The 18,799-nt window shown below is 33.7% G+C and overlaps 1 protein-coding gene and 1 long non-coding RNA gene across 12 annotated transcripts in view; one reads left to right on the forward strand and one right to left on the reverse strand.

Annotated features, from left to right (window-relative positions):
- Nucleotides 1-18,799, forward strand: part of HMGCLL1 (3-hydroxy-3-methylglutaryl-CoA lyase like 1) — a 205,610-nt gene that overhangs the window by 143,489 nt on the left and 43,322 nt on the right. The window contains exon 8 of one of the 10 annotated variants that reach the window (XM_072832547.1): nt 17,660-17,899. The exons of 8 other annotated variants lie outside the window; for them this stretch is intronic. In XM_072832547.1, coding sequence (XP_072688648.1) covers nt 17,660-17,728 — 69 coding nt within the window. In that variant the 3' untranslated portion in view covers nt 17,729-17,899. Of the gene's footprint in view, nt 1-16,706; nt 16,851-17,659; nt 17,900-18,799 lie in introns of those variants that run through there. One more of the 10 variants, XM_072832546.1, reaches the window with a different exon arrangement.
- The window catches only part of LOC140636835 (uncharacterized), a 161,334-nt gene that overhangs the window by 81,114 nt on the left and 61,421 nt on the right, over nt 1-18,799 (reverse strand). The window lies entirely within an intron of this gene.

Consider the following 18,799-nt stretch of genomic DNA (forward strand, 5'->3'; position numbering starts at 1 on the left):
AAGGAAAAATTGCATAATAATAGTTGGAGACTTTAATAACCCACTCTCAATAATGAATATTATATTCAGAAAGATAATCAATAAGGGAACAGCAGTTTGAACAACACTAGAAACCAAATGGACCTAATAGACATATACAGAACATATATCTGGTTACAAGACACTATAGACATGTCTCCGAGATATTTTAAGTTTGGTTCCAGATCACCACAATAAAGTGATTATTGCAAAAATGAGTCAAATGACTTTTTTTTAATTTACCAGTGCATATGAAAGTCATGCTTACACAATGGTGTAGTCTAATAAATGTTCAATGACATGTCTAAAAAATGTATACATCTTAATTTAAAAATACTTTATTGCTAAAAAATACTAAGCATCATCTGAGCTTTCATGGAGTCATAATCACTGATGACAGGTCACCATAACAAAGTATTGATGAGAAAGTTAAAATATTGAAAGAATTACCAAAATATATCATAGAGATACCAAATGAGCAAATGCTTTTGAAAGAAAAAAAAAAAATGATGCCAGCAGTCTTATTTGACTCAGGGTTAACACAAACCTTTAATTTGAAAAAGAAAAAAAAAAAAAAAAACACCTGTGAAAGACAATAAAGTAAAGCTCAATAAAACAAGGTATGCCTATATACATTTTTCTTAAGTTCACATCACAGATTTACTAGGAGTGTCCATATGTTAGGCCACCAAACAAGTCTCAGCAAATTCAGGAAGACAGAAACCATACCAAGCATCTTTTCTGACCACAGTATAGAACTGGAAATCAGTAAAAAGAGCAAAACTAGGTATTTCAATATGGCTTGTGTATTAAATAACTTTCTCCTACACAACCAATGGATAATAGAGCAAATGAAAGAGTAAATAAAGAAGTATATTGAAACAAAAATGGAAGCACCACCTACCAGCATTTATAGGATACAACAAAGCAGTTCCAAGAGGAAAGTTCCCAGCAATAAACACCTTCATTAAGTGGCAAGAAAGATCCCAAGTAAACAACCTAATCCTATCCCTTAAAAAGTAGAACAAATTGAGCTCAAAGTTTCCATAATGAAAGAAAAAAAAAATCAAGATTGAAGCAGATATAAATGAATAGAGAACAGGAAAACAATAGAAAATATTGACCAAATCAAAAATCAGTTCTTTGAAAATATAAACTTGACAAACTTTTATCTAGACTATCCAAGGAGAAAATAGAACTCATAACGAAATTTTAAATGAGAATGGAGACCTTACAACAGCTAACAAAAAATATACAGGCTACTATTATTAACATATGCCAAAAACCTGGACAACCTAGCAGAAATGTAAAATTCTTAGAAATATACAGCCTACAAGAATGAATTGGAAAGACATTTAAAAATTGAGTAAGAAACTGAGTTGCTAGTAAGGAGATTGAATCAATTATCAGAAACCTCTCAACGAGGGAAAGCCCAAGATCAGAGGGCTTCATTGATTGATGAATTTTATCAGACACCTATATAAGAATTTATACCAGTCCTCAAAACTTTAACTGATAAGCAGGTAATGTTTCTAATCTCATAAGGCCAGAGTTTCCTTGATTTCAAAGCTAGCAAAGGATACTATTAGAAAACTGGATAACTGCAGACCAATATTCCTGATAAATATGGATATAAAATACTAATACATTGAAATCAGTGGATTAAAGGGTCACTTGCCATAACCAAGTGGGTATAATTTTGGGATACAAGGATGGTTCAACAACCACAAATTAATCAACAGGATACATTAATAAAATAAAAAAAAATTAGGGGTGCCTGGGTGGCTCAGTTGGTTAAGCATCTAAGCTCAGGTCATGATCCTAAGGTTTTGGGATCAAGCCCCACATCAGGCTCCCTGCTCAATGGGGAGTCTGCTTCTCCCTCTGCTTGCTCTCTCTCTCAAATGATTAAGTAAAATCTTTTAAAAAATAAAAATTAGAATTGTATGGTAATTACAAGAGAAATTAAAATAGTATTTGACAATATTAGACATCCATTCATGATTAAAATACTTAATGAATTAGGATATAAAGAACAAATATCAATGTAGTAATGGTCATATATGACATGCCCCCAGATAACATACTCAACAGAGAAGAGTTAAAAACTTTTCTTCTAAGACAGGAACAGAACAAGGGTTCCTACTCACCACTCCTATTCAACATAGTATTGGAAGTCCTTGCCAGAGCAATTAGTCAAGAAAAATACATAAAATTCATGAGAAGTAGAAAAGAAAAGAAATTGTTTCTATTCGTGACATGATTTCATATGTTGAAAATCCCAAAACTCCACAAAAAATTAACATAGAAAGATCAGTAGCATTTGTATACACTAATAACAAATTATCTGAAAAAGAAATAGAGAATATGATTCCATTTACAATGGCATCAGAAAGAATAAATACTTGGGCATAAAGTTAAGGAGGTAAAAAGATCTCCACTCTTAAAACCAAAATACATTGATGAATGAAAGCAATGACACATGAATGGAAATGTATCCTATGTTCATGGGCTAGAAAAAATTGTTAAAATGTCAATATTACCAAAAGCCATCTATAGATTCAGTGCAATGCCTATCAGGATCTTAATTGTATTTTTTTTTCTTTTACAAAAGTAGAAAGACCTATCCTAAAATTTTGAACCACAAAATTCAATTTTTCCAAAGCAATCCTAAAAAGAAAACCAGAACAGGAGACATCATACTTCCTGATTTCAAACTATACAACAAAGCTGTAGAAATCAAAATGGTGTGGTACTGAATATTTAGAAAAAATCTTAACCAGGAAGGTAAAAGATCTGTACTCTAAAAACTCAAACATTGATAAGAGAAATTGAAGACAAAACAGACAAATGTCAAGATATCATTAAAAATGTCCAAACTACCCAAAACAATCTACAAGTTCAGTGCAATCCTTTTCCAAATTCCAATAGTACTTTTTGTAGCACTAGAATAATAGCAAAATTAATATGGAACCACAAAGGTCCCAAATAGCCAAAGAAAACTTCAGAAAGAAGAACAAGGCTGAAGATATCACAATGCCAGATTTGAAAATAAACTACAAAGCTGTAGTAATCAAAAAAGTATGCTGGTGGCACAAAAGTGGACACATAGATTAGTGGGACAAAATAGCCCAGAAATAAATTCACACTTTCATGATCTATTAATCTACAACAAAGATGTCAAAAATATAAAATAGGGAAAGGAAAGTCTCTGTAATAAATGGTGCTGGAAAAACTGAGTACATACAAAAAGAATGAAACTGGATCATTTTCCCACACTGCACACAAAAACTAACTCAAAATGGATTTGAGACCTAAATTTGAGACCCGAAGTCATACAACTCCTAGAAGAAAACAAAGGCAGTTTTCTCTTTGACATCAGCATTAACATTTTTCTAGGTATGTCTCCTAAGGCAAAGGAAATAAAACCAAAAATAAATCATCAGGACTATGCCAACATGAAAAGCTTTGCACAGTGAAAGAAATCATAAACATTGATAAGGCAATGTATTGAATGGGAGAAGTCATTCATAAATATTTGATAAAGGACTAACATCTAAAATAAAGAACTTATACAAGTCAAAACCAAGTAATAATAACCCAATTGAAAAAATGGGCAGAGGATCTGAATAGACCTTTTTCAAAGAAGACATAGAGATGGTCAACAGACACATGAAAAGATCTCAACATGGCTAATCATCTGGGAAATGCAAGTCAAAATCATGGTGAGGTATCACCTTAGATCTGTCAGAATGTATAGAATAAAAAAAGAAATAAGTGTTGTGAGAATGTGGAGACAAAAGAGTTCTCGTACACTGTAGGTGGGAATAAAAATTAGTGCAACTGTGGTGGAAAAAATTATGGAGGTTGCTCAAAGAGTATAAAGTAGAAATGCCATTTCATCCAGTAATTCCACTATTTACCTAAATAAAATGAGAATACTAATTTTAGAAGATACATGCACCCTATGTTTGAGCATCATTATTTACAATAACAAACATATGGGACCAACCCAAGTGTTCTTCCATAGATGAATGAATAAAGAAAATGTGGAATATTATTCAGCCATTAAAAAGAATGAAGTCTATTTACAACAACATGGATGGGCCTAGGAGGGCATTATATGAAGAGAAGTAAGTCAGACAAAGACCTATACCATCTGATTTCACTAATATATGGAATCTAAAAAACAAAACAAAAATCAGAAACAGACTCCTAAATAGAACTGATGATTTTGAGAGGAGACAGGGGTGAGGAATGGACAAAATAGGTTAAGGGGAATGGGAGATACAAGCTTACAGTCATGGAATGAGTAAGTGATGGGGATAAAAGTCACAACATAGGGAATATAGTCAATGATATTGCAATAGCCTTGTGATTGATGGTAGCTACAGTTGTGGTGAGCATAATGTATAAAGTTGTCAGATCACTGTTGTATACCTGAAACTAATGTAGCATTGTCAATCATACTTCAATTAAAAAAATAAATACAATAAAGGCAAAAGGAAAAGTACTAGCATGAAAAAAGATGTATAGATCAATGAAAAATAATTGAGAGCCCCAAAATAAATCCACGAAATATGTTCTACTAATATTTGACCAGACACCAAGAAAATTCAATGGTGAAAAGATAGCCTCTGAAATGAATGGTACTGGGACAACTGGATATTCACATGTAAAAGAATGAAACTAAACACTTACCTTAACACTACTCACAAGAAGGAACTCAAAATGGATTAAGGACTGAAATGTAAGATCTGAAACCATAAAATATCTGGGGGAAAACAGGAAAGAAAGCTCCTTAATACAGATCTTGGCAGTGATATTTTGGATAGCATACCTAAAGCACAAACAACAAAATAAAAAATAAACAAGTAGGATTATATCAAACTGAAAAGTGCACAGCACAAAAACTATTGACAAAGTAAAAAGACAACCTATTGAATGGGAAAAAATTGCAAAACATATCTGATAAGGAGTTCATAAAGAACTCCCACAATAGCAAATAGCAGTTCAATAGTAAAATACAATCCAATTTAAAAATGGGCAGTATACCTGAACAGACATTTTTCCAAAGACAATATGCAAATGCCAACAGACGCATGAAGATTCTCAACATCACTAATCATTAGGGAAATACAAATGTAAACTACAATGTGATATTACCTTATGCCTGTTAGAATAAACATCATCAAAAGGATGAGAGATAACCAATGCCGTTGGGATGTGGAGAAAAGAAAACCCTTTTACCCTGTTGCTGGGATTGTAAAAATTGGTACAGTCACTATGGAAAAGAGACTGGATATTCTCAAAAAGTTAAAAATAGAACTACTTTGTGATCTAGCACTTCCACTTCTGAGAATATATTCAAAGAAATGAAAATAGTAATATGAAATATATAAACTACTCATTCAATGAAGTTCTATTTCTTTCAATTTCTGATAATTTATATCATTCTATGAATTTTCCTTTCATCTAACTTTTCAAGCATGTTGGAATAAACTTCTCATCTGCACCCCCAACGTGCATAGCAATAGCATCCACCATAGTCATGATATGAAAACAATTTAAGTGTTCATCAACAGATGAGTGGATAAAGTTGTGAAACATACAGTGTGGAATATTATCCAGCCATAAAAAAGAAGTTTGTCCATGTGACAACATAGATGGACCTTGAGTATATTAAGTGAAATAAGGCAGAGAAAGAGAATACTGTATAACCTCACTTATATGTGGAATCTAAAAACAAACCTACAGAGAAAATAAAATCAAGCTCATAAATAGAAGGTCAGTTTTGTGTTTTTCAGAAGTGAAAGAAAAGGAGAAGAAAAATTGGGAAAATATCTTCAAAATTTGTAAATTTCAAATTATAAGATAAATACTGGTGATGTATAGCATGAGACCTATAGTTGACAACGTTTATAAATATACAGCAGAGTTAAGAATAAAACCTTAAGGTTCTTATCACAAGAAAGGTTTTATTCTTTTTTTGCTTTTCCTAATTTATCTATATGAGATGATGGATGCTAATCACTCCCAATATATGTAAGTCAAGCCATTATGCTGTACACCTTAAACTTATGCAGTCATGTATATTAATTATATCTTTAAAAAACTGGGAAAAGTAGTTTAGTGATAATTAAGGTGCCATTTAAAATGCAAATTTTCACTCCACATAAGACAAGGAGACTGACCTGCAGTGGTGCCTCACTAATGATTTAAGAGTTTTGCTACATAACTAAAATCTGAATAAGCAAAATGTTTAAACATCTGTGTGATTACTAACCTAGATTCATGTCTGTTTTTGTATTTCCTCTAAATAGTATCTTCAAGAACTATTTTTGTTACCTGCAATATTTTGGTAGTAACTCTCATTTTTAAACACATATTTGTTTTTTTATAATCCATTAACCCAAAGATGTTACTGCTCTGTAAATTTTTAAGACTTCACTCTATCATGTCTCACAGATAAATCCCTAAGTTCATTCATATCTATTCCTTTTTCATTTGTTCTTTTACTTCTCTCCTATGTTAAATTCATCTGGAAGTGTTGCAATGTTTCTTCCTAAGGTCTATAAACAGTTTATTACTTTTCTGTGAAACTTTGAATGGCTTTATGAACTTCTTCGATTATTTCACTTTGATGTCATAAGGAGAGATGAAAAGATGGAAGGAATGTACAGTGTTATGGTAAACAAAACATAAGAAAAGGTTATGCCAACATATTTGAAAAATTAGGTGAAGAGAAAATTTGTAGAATGTTATAAATGATCAAAAATTGAGAAAAGAACTAGATCTGCACTGAAATAGTAGTTTACGTTTTTTCCACAATGAAGACATCAGACCCAGTTGCTTTTATAGGTGAGTTATATTGAACATAAAGGAAGTAGTTTCTGTATTACACAAACATTTTCAGACAAACTGAAATACAGAACCTATCCCATTTCATATGTAATACACTTCTGGTTCCCAAATCAATCAAGGACAGCATATAAAAGGACAACTATAGCCACTCTCACTCATGAATATTGATGCCATATCCTAAATAATTAGTAAACCAAATACAGTAATGTATAAAAAGATAACTCATTAACTAAGGACTTGTTTTATTCCAAGAATTAAAATTAGGTTCAATATTATATATTAGGAATCGCTATTTTAAAAGTTTTTTTAAAAAGAAAACATGAGAGACTCCAAATTCTGGGAAATGAACAAAGGGGTGGTGGAAGGGGAGGCGGTTGGGAGGATGGGGTAACTGGGTGACAGGCACTGAGGAGGGCACTTGATGGGATGAGCACTGGGTATTATACTATATGTTGGCAAATCGAACTTTAATAATGAAAAGATACATTGTTATCTCAGTGTATAATGTGTCTATACCATACATTTGGTACTCAGTGTTTCTCACTATTCAATTTTTTTTCACTTGCCTAAAATTTAAAAACCAGTCTTTTTTTTTTTTTTTTAAGATTTTATTTATTTATTCATGAAAGAGACAGAGACATAGGCAAAGAGAGAAGCAGGCTCCTAGAGTGGAGCCTAATGTGGGACTCAATCCCAGGACTCCAGGACCATATCCTGTGCTAAAGGCAGAGTTCACCTGCTGAGCCACCCAGGTGTCCCTTAAAAACAAGTCTTAAACACTAGGGGAGCAAATTCTTAAGTTGCAACGGGAGCAGCTAAGGTTGTTGAAGCCCCAGTATAATATTAGATATGCAATTCCACTATTCTCCTCCCAAATCATTTCATGAATCCAGTATAACCTTGTCAGTGAATCCTACAAGAATATTACAATAAAGAAAAATCACAGTCAAATCTATTTCATGACATCCTAAATAAAATCCTTTGAATGTAATCTACTGACATAAAAAAACCACTAATCTATTTGGAAAGGAGGTCATAAAATCTTCATTATTTCAGATGTTATCATTGCATATTCAAAATCTTAAAAGAATTTTTAGATAAGTTATTAAAATCAGTAATTAAATTTGGGAAGACTACAGAACACAAACATAATATACAAAAATCAACGTTATTCCTATATATACCAATAACTAATACTTCATTACAAAATGAAATTTCCCATTGTAGTATTATTAAAATATCAAATAAGGCATAAATCTAACCACAGATGTGTACTATTGCTTTGTAGAAGGGAACATAATATTTTATGGAAAGAGTTTTTAAACATTGAGAGATAAATTTCTGGCATGAAATATTTAGTACTATACAAATGCTGTTTTTCACCAAATTGATCTATACATTCAATGCAAGCCCAATACAATTTTCAGCAGGGATTTTTTTGTATTGGGCGGGGGGGGGGGGGGTTGTGGAAATTTACAAGTATATTTCTAAAATTGATGTTGGCCTGCAGATCTAAAACAGTCAAGGTAATCTAAAAGAATTTCAAATCTGAGTAATATCAGATTACTATTATTATAAAGATAAAAATCAAGAAGATAGCAAAGTAATAATGCAAGGATAGACATATGAACCAAAAACAAAAAGACAAAATAGAAAGCTGAAATAGAGACTCAAATACATAGTTATTTGATTTGTAGTAAAAAGCATCAATAGAGTTTATTGGGAAAAGCATGATCTTTTCAATAAATCGTGCTTGTTCAATTGGATAACCACATAGAAAAAAATCTTAACCCTTTCCTCCTACTATACATAAAACCAGGTCCTGAAGGCTTCTAAATCTAAGTGTGGAAGTAAATAATATAAGAGAAAATAAAGAGTGAACAAAATAGAAAAAGATCAATAAGTCGACTATACTGAAATTAGAATTTTCTGTCCATAAAAAGATATTATACAACCATAGTATCAGTTCCACACATAAGGAGATTGGAATCATCACCCTCATCCTTAAAATGAGAAAAAAAATCTAACAAATTAAATGAATTTTCTTGGACCCATCAGGGAACTGAGATTGCAGGCAAGTTTCCATCCTGAAATATGGAGATAGCCAAATCCACAGATGCACAACTGAGATCTCCTTACCTGTTAGTAACACTTAAATGATACTTTTGACAAACTGCTGGAGACTAAGCATGGATAAGCAGAATGGGGAGAAACTCCTAGAGCCATTCTCAAAGGAGTCATCACAGTTTCTTGAGCTTTACCTCAAGAAACCCCACCAAGTTCTGATAGGAGCTGAGAAAGCTCTTCCTGTGGTTTGGCAAGAAGAGAGGAAGAATATTCACTATGCAATATTACCAGAGCATTCTCCTTTCAAAGGCCTGTTCTCTAGGGAAAAAGACTTTGCCAGAGCCTTATCCTAGCTGAGGAAGGATATCCATGCCCCTCCAGTCCCTGCCAGACTTCATGTCTTACTAACGAGGTAGAAAAAGAAAAAAAAAAAAAAAAAAGTGATACTATTGGAGAAACACCTGTGAAGGTCACCTCCTAAGACACAGGCTCACTAAAAGTCTAAAAATATTTTTTTTAAAGATTATTTATGAGAGATACAGAGAGAGAGAGGTAGAGACACAGGCAGAGGGAGAAGTAGGCTTCCTGCAGGAGCCCAATGTGGGACTCAATCCCACAACCCCAGGATCATGCCTTGAGCAGAAGGCAGACGCTCAACCACTGAGACACCCAGGTGTCCCAAAAGTCTGAGAATCTTAATATTATAAAATGCTTCCTCTTCCCCTACACCTTATAACACCAATAAGTCCTCAGCATAATAACACTGAATTAAAGTTGAAAGGGCTACAAGATATAAACTCTAAGGAGGAGTATTTAGGGAATCCCACATAAAGAGGTAATGCAAAATCAAGGAAACTGGAGAAATTTGAAGCCTCTGGTTATTACAGCTACAACAAGCATTAAAACAGCCAAACTCCTAGTTAGACTAACTAATTCTCACACATGTTCAGCCTATTTACCTTAGCTTCTGCCATCAGATACAACATGTCTGGCTTTCAATAAACAACTAAAAATCACAAGATAAGCCAAAAGCCAAGAAGGAAACAAGAAACAAAAGCCTCAAGAGACAAAATATCAGAATCAGATTCAGATATAACACAGATGTTAGAATTTTCAGACAAGGAATTTAAAGTAACTATAAGTACAATGTTAAAAGCTTTAATGGCAAATGCAGAAACATGCAAAAAAAGAGATGTGAATATAGCAGAGAGATGGAAAATCTAAGAAGAAATTAAAAGGAAATTCTAGGGGAGTAAGAAGTAGCAGAAATGAAGACTGCCTTTGACGGACTCATCAGTAGACTGCACATAGCCAAGGAGAGAATCAGTGAGCTTAAAAATGTCAAAAGAAACTTCATAAAACTGAAATGCAAAGAGAAAAATAATGGAAAAAATAAAAACAGACTATACAACAACTATGGGATGATTTTAAAAGGTGTAACATATGTGTTATTGGAATACCAGAAGGAGAAGAAGAAGAGAACAGAGTAGAAGAAATATCTGAAGCAATCTGAAGGTATTTCAAAATTAATGTCAGGCATCATACCACAGATCCAAGAAACTTGGAGACAACAAGCAAGATAAATATAAAAGTAACTACACCTAGGCATATCATATTCAAATTGCAGAAAACTAAAGACAGAGAAAAAAGAAGCCAGAGGAAAATAAACATCTTAGTTGTATGGAAACATAAGAATTACATTGGATTCTTCATTAGAAATCATGCCAGCAACAGGAAAGTAGGGTGAAATACTTAAAATATCTAAGGAAAAAACCCATAATTCTAGCATTCTATATTTGAAAGAGTTACTCTTCAGAAGTGTTGGAGAAACAATGGCTTTTTCAGACAAAAAATAATGGATTTCATCATCAATAAACTGCCTTACTAGAAATGATAAAGACATTCTTCATAGATAGGGAAAATTATCTAGGTCAGAAAAATCAGATGCATAAGAAAGGAAGAGCAGAGAGGCACCTGGGTGGCTCAGTAGTTGAGTGTCTGCCTTTGGTTCATAGTGATCCCAGGGTCCTGGGATCAAGTCCCACATCAGGCTCCTCACAGAGAGCCTCCCTCTCCCTCTGCCCATGTCATTGCCCCCCACCCCACCCCCTCTGACTCTATAGAATAAATAAAATCTTCTTTAAAAAAGAGCAGAGATGTAATAAATGAAAGTAAAATGCAATCTTTTATTCAAAATACTCTTAGTACATCTAGTAAACTGTTTGTTCAAAGTAATAATAGCCACAAAACATGCAGTAATTTTAGCCTAAGGATAAATGAAATGAATGACAGCAATGTTAGAAGGGATGGGAGGGAGGAATTGGGGATACTCTCTTATAAGGTACCAGCACTATACATGAAATGCTATCGAATTATTTGAAGGCGAATAAAGTTAAAAATGTGTATTGGAAAGTCTAGGGAAATCACTAAAAGCTTTTTAAAAGAATTATAACCAATATACTAAGATACAATAGTCATAGAAAATCCTCAGTTAAAACCAGAGAAGGTTGAAAAAGATGGAGAAAAATTCTTTAAAAATGCAACAAATAGAACACATTTACAAACATGATGGATATTAATCCACCTATAATCTCTAATCATTTCAAATGTATTTGTATATATATATTTTATATACACTATATACATTAATACATATAGTATAAATGCACCAATTTGAAGACAGAGATTGTCAGAATGGATAAAAACTTAAACCAAACTATTTGTTGTCTACCAGAAATCCTTTTTAAATAAAGACTCATATATACATACCATAATAATACCAATCAAATGAGAAGTAGGGTAGCAATATTAATTTCAGTCAAAGCAGACATCACAATGAGGAAAATTATGAGGAATAAATAAGCATATTAATAATGACAAAAGGATAATTATCCAAGAAGAAATAACAATTGTAAATATATATGCATCTAACAGGACAGCATCAAAACTTGAGGCAAGACTGACAGAAATGAAACAAGAAATATATAAGTTCCCTCTTATATTTGGAGGCTTTGACATACTTCTTTCAGTAATTGATAGCTCAAGGAAGTAGAAAATCAGTAAGGATAGAGTTGATCTGAACAGCACTATCAACCAATTTATTCTAATGGACATTTGTAGGATATTCCACCCCAAAACAACAGGATGCATACTAATAAAATATGTTAGTAATAGGAGTAATTGGTTATGGTAATTTGGTACAGTTAATATGGTAATTCTTGGTACTGTATTCACATTTTTTTCAGAAAATCTAAAGCTTCCAAAATATTAAGATTATTAAAACAGAAGGAGATGCATTATGAAAGTAAAATTAAAAAAAAAAAACATGATGTGGGGAAACATAGTTGCAGTTCATATATTTGATGAAGGAATAGTAATACTGACTACATGTAGAACTCCTACTAATCTATTAAAAAAATAAAGATTAAAAGCCCAAGAGATACTGAAAAAATGAGTTGAAGAAACATTTTTACAACAGAGCTTATACTAATGGTCATTAAGCTATGAAGAGTTCGACTCCATTAATCATCAGAGAAATGTAAATTAAAGCAACAGTGAGATACCACTGGGTAGCCACAAGAATTGCTAAAATTATAAAGTCTGGTAAGTATTGGCAAGACTTCTGAACAGATGGCACTTTTATACAGTGCTGGGGGGAGTTTAAATTGATACCATCACTTTTTAACATATGCATACTTTAAAACTCAGCAATTCCATTCCTAAATATATACCAACAGAAATGTATACACTTACTCACCAAAAAAATATGTTCAAGAATTTTCACACTAATACTCTTTGTAATAGCTCAAAATTGGAAGTAACTCAAACGTACGTCAGCAAGAGAACTTATGTAAAATGGTGGTATCTACATTTATCATTAATGAGAATTAATAAAACACTACTACATGCAACATACTTGAATTTCAAGAAAACTTGTTGAGCAAGGGAAGACAGACATGATAAAGTATATATTGTATTACATTTAATAACATTCAAAACATACAAAACTCATCCATAGTGATGGATGTTAAGATGGGAATAGTATAATGTGGGAGGGGGAGTTTCAGAGGGGCATCTTGGACTGGTAATATTCTATTTTCTGATGTGGGTAAGCTTATGAACACTCACTGATATGTACACTTATGATTTGTGCTCTTCTCTATATGTATGTTATACAGGAAGAGTTTCCTTAAAAAAAAAAAAAAAAAAAAAAGCAAAATGAAAGAAACAAGTAAGGAACTGGTCAAAGGACTCCATTAGGCATTATACACAAAAAGGAATACAAATGCCACATAAACATAAAATATGTATTCAACCATGTTTTTAGTTAGAAAAAAGCAAATGAAAATAAATTCCATTTTATGCTGCCAAATATCTCAAAGTCAGATATTCCAGGGTTGGATATACAGAATATCCAGCGCTGGTAATGGTGTCAGGTTACAGAAAGTCTCATACTGCTAAGCAAAATATGTGGTGATACAACTACCTTTGAATAAATTGGCTCTTTATAGTAATTTTGAGCACATACCCTGTGATACAGTTCATTCCCAAGATATATACTTAGGAAATCTCTTGTACATATATAGGAGGAGACCCAGCAAAAACAGTTTGTAGCAAGCTGGTAATTAAAACTAAATCTGCCCCAATTTACATCTCAAATGAATTGAATAAAGTAGGACATATTCACATAATGAAATACTTTGTGATAAGAAATATCTAGAGCTATGTGTAATCACAGGATTCATCTCAAAAAAACTAATAATGGGTATAGAAAAACTATTGAATATCTAAAGTAATATTTCAGGTATATGAAATTCAAAAATAGACAAAATTAGCAATCATAGTATATTGCAACACTATAAAAATTCTGCAAATTTTTTTGAGCATGTACATACCCTATGATGCAGCAATTCATTCTGAGATATATACTTAGGAAATATATTGCACATATATAGCAGGAGACACGGCAAAAGAGTTTGTAGCAAATTTAATAAAAACTGAATTTTCTGTAGGAGGAGGGACATGTAATCAAAGATAATTCTCAAAGGGAATTCAAAACTATTGGTGATGCTCTATTTCTTAAACTGTGCAGTAAGAAGCATGTTCATTTTATTTTGTTTTAAACTGTATGTCTACTTTAAATATGCTTTTTACATTAACAATGACAAATTAAAAGTTAAAGAAAGAATGAAATATGTTAGTATAACCACATTTGGACTTTTGGCCATAAAATCTTGAACCAAAGCTAGCAATGAAAAAAAAAAAAAACATTATTGTGTTAACTCCTACAGTTATTTTACAAAGTGTCCATCCACTATCTTTTTGCCCATGGTCATTTGAGAACACAGTAGAGGGATCTATAGGGTAAATCACCAGGACTTAGTTACCCAACAAAAAATGTGGCTGGTAAAATGATTCTCTACTGATGTTCCTGAAACCAGAGACCAGAAATGCACAGTGGAAATAAGACCCTTTACTTTTCTTGTGCCAACACAAACAATTATAGATTCATGTGAGAAAAGTTATAAGAAATATTGCTTGGTTTCAGTGGTTCGAACAAGTCAGCAGATTCTGTAATTGTGGCAGACTGGACCCAAAAACTTTACAGTCTTCAGCAAGGAATGGCTCTTAGACATTAAACTGATCCCTGATAAAACAACCCCAGGGTCATGAGAAGGCTACTCTGCCAATTTCATTTCACTGTGGGACCCACTGACATCTGGTTCAGCTGCGGAAGCTGGAAAACTTCTTTAAAATTCTCTTGACAGTAAAAATGGACATGTGGAAAACATTCTAATCTGTTAATCTATGGTGCTCCTGAAAAAGGGACATTTGGCTTTATACTTCATGATAATAAATATGAAACCTCTAGATCTAGCTCTAAATAACTTAATGGCATTTGAGTAAAGAATAGAACTTTGATTTCCCAAATGTGCCAAAAGATGAATATGCACATGCATCACCCCAGGATGGAAGAAGCCCCCGGATTCTTAGTTTACACTTGGGTTTAGTATTTTGTCCCCCTTTATTCTGGTTCCATTTGGCCAAGGAAAATAGCAAACAGTAGCAAGTGGTTTTTCCTCCCTTTCTATCATTCCCTCTCTCTAGCACTTCTGCTCTTGCAGCAAATATTTCAAAAAAATCAAAGGAATGAAACAATAGAACTATTTTTTTTGTATATATATTTCCATGTTTTCAATAGCTAACCTTTAGGATCACTGCATAAACATCTGTCTTCAAGATCAATAGATTGTAGAAGCTGCCTATCTTTCAGTGTCTACAAGGTGTACAGAACAGTTGTAAAACATAGCCAGGATTAGGACTTGTTCCTCACTTCAGCTTCCACGTGGTTTCTGCCTACTGCTCCCCACTTCATGTAGCTGTTCACTTGCTTCAAAATGCTGTTTGACAGTTTTGGCTTTTGTCATTTTAAGTCATTTGTCTTTTGTTCCAGTCTTTCTTTTTTTAAACTTCCACTAAGTTCCTCTTTTCAGTGTATATATATATATATGTATATATGCTTATTTTTAAATGTTTGTTTTTATTAAATTTCGATTTGCCAACATATAACACCCAGTGCTCATCCCATCAGGTGCCTTCCTCAGTGCCTGTCACCCAGTCACCCCATCCCCTTCCACCTTACCTTCCAAAACCCTTTGTTTCCCAGAGTTAGGAGTCTCTCATGGTTTGTCTCCAGCTCTAATTTTTCCCACTCAGTTCCCCTTCTTTTCCTTGTAATCCCTTTCACTATTTATATTCCCCATATGAATGAAACCATATGATTGCCCTTCTCCAATTGACTTACTTCACTCAGCATAATACCCTCCAGTTCCATCCATGTCAAAGCAAATGGTGGGTATTCATCCTTTCTGATGGCTGAGTAATATTCCACATCTTTATCCATTCATCTGTCAAAGGACATTGTGGCTCCTTCCACAGTTTGGCATTGTGGACATTGCTGCTATAAACATTGGGGTGCAGGTGTCTCGGTCTTTCACTACATCTGTATCTTTAGGGTAAGTCCCCAGTAGTGCAATTGCTGGGTCATAGGGTAGCTCTATTTTTAACTTTTTGAGGAACCTCCATATTTTTTTTCCAGAGTGGTTGTACCAGTTCACATTCCCACCAACAGAAGAGGGTTCCCCTTTCTCCACATCTTCTCCAACATTTGTTTTCTGTCTTGTTAATTTTCGCCATTCTTACCAGTGTGAGGTGGTATCTCATTGTGTGTGTGTGTGTGTGTGTGTGTGTTTAAAGATTTTATTTATTTATTCATGAGAAACAGAGAGACAGAGAGGTAGAGACATAGGCAAAGGGAGAAGCAGGCTCCATGCAGAGAGCCCAACTTCGGACTTGATTCTGGGTCTCCAGGATCATGTGCTGGGCCAAAGGTGGCGCTAAACTGCTGAGCCACCCAGGCTGCCCCTCATTGTGGTTTTGATTTGTATTTTCCTGATTGCAAGTCATGTGGAGCATTTTCTCACGTGCTTGTTGGCCATGTGTAGGTCTTCTCTAGTGAAATTTCTGTTCATGTCTTCTACCCATTTTATGATTGTTTTGTTTCTTTGCTGTTGAGTTTAATGAGTTCTTTATAGATCTTGAATACTAGCCCTTTATCTGATATGTCATTTGCAAATATCTTCTCCCATTCTGTAGGTTGCCTTTTAGTATTGTTGACTGTTTCTTTTGCTGTGCAGAAGCTTTTTATCTTAAGTCCCAATAGTTAAGTTTTGCTTTTGTTTCCCTTGCCTTCATAGATGTATCTTTCAAGAAGTTGCTGTGGCCAAGTTCAAAAAGGGTATTGCCTGTGTTCTCCTCTAGGATTTTGATGGATTCTTGTCTCAATTTAGATCTTTCATCCATTTTGAATTTATCTTTGTGTATGGTGTAAGAGAATGGTCTAGTTTCATTCTTCTGTATGTGGCTGCCCAATTTTCCCAGTGCCATTTATGGAAGAGACTGTCCTTTTTCCAGTGGATATTCTTTCCTGCTTTGTCGAATAGTAGTTGACCACAGAGTTGAGATTTGTCCCAATTTCAAAATACTATTCTAAAAGCCCTGGATTGAAACTCATAAAATGAATTAGAGAATAAAGGAAATATGCACAATTAAATATAGGTCTATAAATACATGCTACTCAAAAGGTTTGCTTTCTCTATCCTCAAACATCGTGTATGGTCCCTAATCAAAATAAATATGCCAATACACAAAAAAATAGATCATTTAAAGATAAGGAACAGCCATTACTTCTGGTAAGCCAACTCATTTTTTCCCTGATTTTATTTATAGCATCTTAGCTCCTAAATGGCGGACTATATAACAGTAGTTACAAGCAGGGCTTCTAGAATATAAATGTTTAGACTCCAATTTTGGCTCTGGCTTAGGGAACATTACTTTACTTCCCTATATCCCATGTTTCTTTGCCTGTAAATTTGGGATATTAATAGTATCTACTCATGAGCAGGTGTGAGGATTAAATAAATGTGGGTACATATTGATCACTAGAAGTGTTCTCTTTTCTCACTCTTCATATTTGCTTCATTTCTCACCTAACAGACAGTCTAGCCTTTGTACCAGAATCAGGAATATCATTCAATCATTCCACATTTACACTGGGAAGTTGACATCTTCTCTAAATCTTTTTCTGTGATAGGGAACTAACTGGGTATGGCAACATTGTATCATAAAAGAATTTTTGTGTGTTCCTCAGGAATTCATCAAACATCTATTGAGTACCGTCTATAAGATACTGTCAGAGAAATTAAGAAAATTCCATTAAAACATCACCAGAAAGAACACCTAAGAATAAACAATCTTGGAGGTGAAAAAATCTATATTTTGAAAAATATAAAACATTGATGAAAGAAATTGAAGATGACACAAATGGAAAGCTATTCTGTGTTCATGGATTGGAAGAATTAAAATCATTAAAATGTCCTTACTACCCAAAGCAGTCTACAGGTTAATGCAATCCCCATCAAAATACCAACAGAATTTTTCACGGACCTGGAACAAATAATACTAAAATTTGTATGGAAGCACAGAAGACCCCCAAATCACCAAAATAATCTGATAAGAACAAAGCTGGAGATATCACAATGTCAGATTCCAAGATTTACCTCAAAACTATAGTAAGCAAAATAGTATGGTACTGGCACAAAAACAGATGCACAGATTAATGAGACAATGAGATACTTGGCTGGCTTAGTGGTTGAGCATCTGCCTTTGGCTCAGAGCATGATCCGGAGTCCTGGGATCGAGTTTCAGTTTGGGCTTCCCACGAGGAGCCTGCCTCTCGCTGCATGTTCTGCTTCTCTCTGTGTGTATCTCCCATAAATAAGTAAAATCTTTTTAAAAAAAGATTAATGGGACAAAATAGCCCAGAAATAAATGCACACTCACATGGTCAATTGATCTACAATAAAGGAGGCAAGAACATGCAATGGGGGAAAAGACTGTCTCTGTAATGACTAGTATAGGGAAAACTGGAGACCTACATGAAAAAGAATGAAACTGGACCACTTTCTCACACCATACACAACAATAAACTCAAAATGGACTCAAGTCCTAAATATCCTACATGAAACCGTAAAAATCCTCAAAAAAAAAAAACCCATAGTAATCTCTTTGAAATCAGCCTTAACATTTTTCTAGATGTGTCTCCTCAGGTAAGGGAAACAAAAAAAGATAAACTAGTGGGACTACACCAAAATGAAAAGCTTTCACACAGTAAAAGAAACCATCAAAAAATGATATGGCTACCTACTGAATGGGAGAGAATATTCACAAATTACATATCTGATAAGGAGTTAGTATCCAAAATATTTAGGAATTTATACAACTCAACACC

This window comes from Canis lupus, chromosome 7, assembly GCF_048164855.1.
Source record: "Canis lupus baileyi chromosome 7, mCanLup2.hap1, whole genome shotgun sequence".
NCBI lineage: Eukaryota > Metazoa > Chordata > Mammalia > Carnivora > Canidae > Canis > Canis lupus.